General features: G+C 43.5%; 1 protein-coding gene across 1 annotated transcript in view; it reads right to left on the bottom strand.

Moving 5' to 3' along the window:
* ACTR3 (actin related protein 3) overlaps positions 1–3,566 on the bottom strand; it is a 60,795-nt gene extending 57,229 nt beyond the window's left edge. The window contains exon 1 of the mRNA XM_036023644.1: positions 3,179–3,566. Coding sequence (XP_035879537.1) covers positions 3,179–3,222 — 44 coding nt within the window. The 5' untranslated portion in view covers positions 3,223–3,566. The remainder of the gene's footprint in view (positions 1–3,178) is intronic.
* Positions 3,567–6,000: the final 2,434 nt, after the last annotated feature.

A 6,000-nucleotide genomic window follows, 5' to 3' on the forward strand; every position in this document is an offset into this window, starting at 1 on the left:
ATAAGCTCCTCATCCACTGACTCCAACAAAATATTTGTTTACATTTTAATTTTAAGATTGCTCAGAAGTTTAAGTCAACTAGGGAAATTCTTTAATTCACTCTAGATCTGAATATATCCCAGAGTTCTATTTACAGTAAGGCTGTATTAACCTCTTCAATCATAGTTAATGGAACTTGTTTATCAAAGCATAATGCATCAGGGAAAAAAAAACAAAGTCATAAAGGGGAAAAAGAAATTTCACCATGCAAAGCTCTGTACCCAATCCACAACATAATAACAGTACATAACAAGCTCCCTCATTTGGCTTGAATGTTAAAAAATGAGTGAAAACATACAAAAAATATGCAACAGGACAATTTAAGTGTTATAATGTGTTTAAAAGTACTTTAAAAAATTAAATGTTTTCCTCACCACTGGTATTAGGTTTGAGTTCTCTAATGTAGTTCTTAAGCAACCATCTCTATCAATGAGAATCTTTGTGGCCAAATTTTATTCTACAGCACTATTCTAATACCGACCAAAAAAAGTTGTGGATATGGTATCAATATGAAAAAGTATCTCTCTCTGAAGTCTTTTCAAAAGGAGTTACTTTCTTTTATGATCTGAGCTTAGATGATTCTTCATCTTATATTGAGATAAAAGATCTTTGCTGAAGGATCTTTAAATTCTGGAATTAAGTGTTTCCTAACTCTCTTTTAACTTTTCTTATCTAAGACCATCAGGTTTCATAGATGGCCACTTTTTTCAGTCACCTTTCCCTAACATATAATGAAATGGAATGAACAACCTGATTACGGTTTTCATTTTTCACTTACATTAAGTGAGTAACTGCAATTAGAGACCTAAGATATGAATGCATTCTCTACAGCACAAGGAACACAGAAATTACCATCTGGTGCAATTTCCATCTGGATACCACAGTACTCTGGGACATAAAATTCTATTAAGGCCTTACTCAGAGATACTTATCCCAGGTCCAATCACAATGAGCTATCCTCTACATGCTAATAAGGACTTGTATTAATATGCAACTGAAAGACCAAAATAAGTGGATCCCTAGAAATGAAGTTCAGATTAGGATAGACAGTAAAAGAAAGTGATGGGCAATGGACAATCCTAATTAGTTCCATTCAAATCATAGTTAAGTGTCCAGTTAACAACCTCTCTTTGTGAGGTAAAACTAATATAATTATGGAAAATGTAACAATGTATTAATAACTGAAATATTTAAAAAACCCTAAACATAGATTGAACCCCTCTCTCCACGCCTCCAGGTCACAGGTGTTTTAAATTCAAGGTTGCCTTATCAGAAAGGTCACTTAAGGACCATTAACCTCAATGAAATACCTGTGTACTAATTTAAAAATAACAAAAATTGTATTTCAAAAGGGAAAAAAATAACATCCCAGTTAAAATGTTACTTATTAGGGTAACAATTACCTACACTAATTTTATTGAAAACCCAATAATTTCTAAAGCATAAAATATTAATTATGTAGCAGTATTTTTCACTATAAAAAAACAGACTTGAAAATTCCTTCTCAAACTAAATCTAATTTTAAAACTAACCCAAAACATAAAAATATTCACCAGTGGAGGGGAAAAAATACTGGTTCAGGGAAGTGAGACTGGATTAAGAAAAAAATTAATGAGCTGCCCAACAAAAAAACATACATAGAGGCTCCAAACCTAAACTAGGCTAATTTTTCCCAAGGGAAATTTTTAATAGTTCTGTTGTTTCCCTATGCGTAGCTGGGATTTTAGAAACAGTCTAACTAGCATGAAGTTAGAGAAATTTTACAGAGGGCAAATAGGGGAGCATCCTTTAATAGTTTGCCCAACAATAAGAGTGGGGAAGATGAAGGCTGGCAATCCACCTGTCCCAACCCCTCTCCCCCAAAGTATTTTGGGAGTATTTTGGGAATTAAGATACGTATTAATAAATCAGCACAGGACACATCCACAAAAAGAAAATACTTCCAACACTGTAATATCAAGCAGTCATTCTACATTTTAAAATATAGACAATATTTTCTATGTAACTCTAAAGTGTGGTATTAAAACGCCTTACAAATGGAAAAACCACTTTAACGCTACTCCATACTTCAGTCAACTACACTACAGATCTATTACAAACAGCTCCTTGCAAAGCAAGCACAACCCCTTATAACTCTGTACCTTCTCGCTTTAAGATACAGTCACTGAATGAACGTACACAACTTAAAAAAAAAATATTTTCCTGGGTGTGCTTCCCTTCCTTCTTCCCCGCAGAACACAAATGTATTTTTTAACTTTACATAAATCGACATCTAGCACCAGCAACTCAGTCTATTTTAAATCGGCTTAATTTTGAAAGTTCTAATAAGAAGAGTTCAGGTTGGAAACGAAAAACTACCTTATAAGGGTATAAAAGACTGAAAGCAGGAAGCGGCTTTGACAAAACTAAGGAAGTTGCAGCGCGCTTGCTCACTGGGGGACTTTTTTAAGGCAAGAGAAGTAACACATGACATCTTTCTCAAAATGTGACTTGGTTCACCGGTTAAAACGCACTGTAAGATGGTAAAGACCGGGAGTTAAAAAGGAAGAGGAGGTGGGTAGCTAAATGAAAGCCCGATTTAGGTTCCCATTTTCAGAGTCTGATTCTTCCCATTCTCCCGCCCACACCCGGGGCAGTGTTGTCACAGCAGTCTTGCAAAACCTACCAGGAGCGCTTCTCGTTTCTCTCTCCTCTGTCAAACCAGTCCCCGCGCTCGATCCCCTAAGTCCCCAAACCCTCGAGCAGGAAGGGGCACAAAGAGAAAGGGCAGCCGGGTGCCGGGCTCGGGGACCACCTCACGACGTCCGCGCACCCCGGGGTGGCGACCACAGCGCAGCTCCTAAGACAGCGCTGCCCACCGCGGTGGGGGAAGGGCCTGGAAGGGTAGCTCAGAGAAATCTTTTCGGGGCGGGGGGTGCGGTTCTCGGCCCCCGCGCACCCGCCCAAGTCCCAGAGGGTGAAACCAGGGACTGCGGGAGGCCCTGTTTCTTGGGCCCCACCCCTTGTAACCCGGCGGGGCTTGGACTGACACCGCAGGCTGGAGCACCTGGCCCTACCATTCATCTCGGGACTTCCTCCCCCCCCGCCATTTTCCTACCCCAGCCTCAGTTTCCCCATACCTGCCCACAAGTCCCCTTACCCGGTGCCACAGTCCACCACACAGGCCGGCAGCCGTCCCGCCATCTTCCTCCTCGCCTGCTGCTGCCGCTGCCGCCGTCTGCTCCGTACTGGTTGTGGTCCTGGATTGGCGGCGGGAGGTAGGAGCTATCTGACCATCCACAGCCAGGCCGTCCTCTGCGTCTGCGGGGAAGCCGGGAAGCTGAAGCAGTAGCGAGAAAGAAGCAAGCTCGGTCAGCGGCTACCACTTCCGCAACCCAGGCGGGCAGGCAGTCCCCGCCCTGCCCCGCCGCGGCCTCCACCCCCTCCTTCTCCCCTCCTCTTCACTCCTGCCCCCACCCTACAACTTCTTCCCCTCGCGCCGCCTTTCCCGGGGAAGCCAAGATGGCTGCCGTTGCCGACGCCCTGGCCCGGCCAGGCCAGGCCCAGGAACTAGCGCTCCCCCTTCCGGCTCAGAGCGGGAGGGGCGACAGGGCATGCGCAACGAGGTGCAGTTGCCGGAGGCCGCTTCCATCCCTACGTTAAAGAAATCCTCTTCGGGTTTTCCTAGAGCATGGGGGGCGGAGACGTCAGCCCGATCCTTCAATTCCGAAGCTGAAAAGGGCTTTTAGTTTCAGTTACCTGAGGAACGGATGGAATCGTGTCCCGCAGCCACGAATATCTTCTCTCGTGCCCCGAGGAAGACGGCCAAGTTGAAAACGTTGTCATCGGCACACAACCAGTCTTATAACTTGAGTGGCTGCTTTTCTGGGTGGTAAAGAGCGATATCACACCGGGGGTGAGCAGTCCAGGGACGGATGAACAAAAGGTTTGGACCGCGGCTCTTACGCCTCTGTGCCCAGGTTTTATTCAACTACACTTGTGCATTATTAAAGTATTGCATATTAGAGTTGTTCCAACCTGTTTAGATGTGTAGGCCCTCCACAGAGCAGGCCTCTGACCACAAGGAAGGCAAGCCTCTGGGGAATATCCGTGTATTACACATAATATACAAAAATAGGCCTTTATGCAAAGCTTTTGGATGATGACAGAGATTTTCTTGTGCAGTAGTTTAAGATTATACTATTCTATTAACAGGATTATGCCAAGGATTAAGTACCAAAAAATTTAATTAAGAAAGAGGTTAAAAACTGGAAAGCCTAGAAGGATGGTTTTCAAATTTAAGTGTGTATCAGAATTATCTGGAAGGCCTATTCAAACATAGATTGCTGGGCCACACCCCTGAGTTTTCTGATTAGGTGATTTGGAGTGGGACCAGGTGATGGTCAGGAACTCCACCTGGGGAAACTATTGTAGAAGTTTACTAGCTTTCCTCTCCACCAGGCTTATTTTCTGTTAAACCTTGTTTGTATGAGGATATATAAAAGTATCTTTCCTGAAAAAGGATGTCTAATTCATTCCAGAGGATCATATAGTGTGGTATTAGACTGGCCTGAGGGATGAAATGTAGGCTTTTCATTCATTTGATTAAAAAAATACTGTTTACCTACTTGATTATGGATGAGGAGACTATGCTGACTCTGAATATTCAATAGGCACAAAATGGTAAGGTCTCTTCTCTCGTAGGTGTACACTTAGGTGGGAAAACACAAATTGCATTAAGAATAAAAGAGAGCAAGGGGCTATGAGAAGTGGGGATGTCATGTGGGGTGGGAGAATGGCAGGGAGGAAGAAGGTAGGGAAGGCTTCTCTGACAATATGGGATTTAAAAGCTGAGGGCTGAAGGATAGTGGGAGTTAGGGAAAAGGGAAAAGAAAACAGGGAGCCCTCCAGGTAGAGGGAACAACAAGCAGCAAGGCGCTGAAGTGGGAAAGAGCATGGCTTCTTCCACAAATTGGAAGAAGACCCAAGTCATCCAAGTGAAGTGAGCAAGGGAAGATGCAAAGGGAGGTGAAGTCTGAGAAATTAGGGAGAAGCGATCAATCCAAAGATGTGTAGACTTTTCTAGCATCTTAAAGTTTAGCCTCAAAGCAACTTGGAAGCCATCAAAGAGATTTAAGCAAGGATATGCCATGGCTGCTTTATTATAGGCAGTCATGCCCACAAAGTAAAGAGTGACGTCAATGGTCTCTATTCTACAATGTATACTGTAGTTTGGGGGAAGATGCTGGGATTCTTTGCTGCCTTTTCTGCCATCAGTATGTAAGTTCATTGGGGAGAGCAGATGTCTACAGGTTGGCTCTGACAGAAGAGGGAGATGTGGCTTGGTAGAGGAAATGGTTGTTTCCAGCATTACAGGTGTAAGTCAGGACTGAAGGGATCCTACCAAAGGGGACCCAAGGACAGAGGTAAGGGACTTGAACAGGTCACTTGGGGAAGCCCACATTGGTAAATCCTCAAGATGGCAGCCCACATGCTGGCCTTTGCTGGGTTGTCATGAAAATAGTTCTGTCAAGGGTCAGAAATGAATGCTCCCAGGATCCAGACAGGTAACATTATGAGTGAAGAGGACCATGAGGAGGGTACAGCAATCTGGAGAACCCACATCCTGACCAAAGACAGTAGAAAACTCCCTATGCAGGAATGTAGGCCCAGTGTTGCCAGAGCCACCCTTTTTTTGAGGAAAGTCAGAAATCTGTATTGTTATCTGTTGGTAACAAATTCTTTGCAAGCTAGATCTGACCTGTGGGTTCAAGTTTTCTATTTAACGTTTATTTGTGCACTGCATTCAAATATGAAGCTCATGTTGGTGCTAGGTACTGCATTCGTTTTGCAGGCATGAGGAAACCATTCCCCATTGTCTCTTGCACATAGTCAAGACTGTCCTTTCTCTGTAAAGGCTGTGACTGTTAGAAGCAGTTGGAATATTCCAACACTTGTTAGAAGTGTTATTTTGTGCTTGTT

The sequence above is a fragment of the Phyllostomus discolor genome, chromosome 4 (assembly GCF_004126475.2).
Source record: "Phyllostomus discolor isolate MPI-MPIP mPhyDis1 chromosome 4, mPhyDis1.pri.v3, whole genome shotgun sequence".
Classification (NCBI taxonomy): Eukaryota; Metazoa; Chordata; class Mammalia; order Chiroptera; family Phyllostomidae; genus Phyllostomus; species Phyllostomus discolor.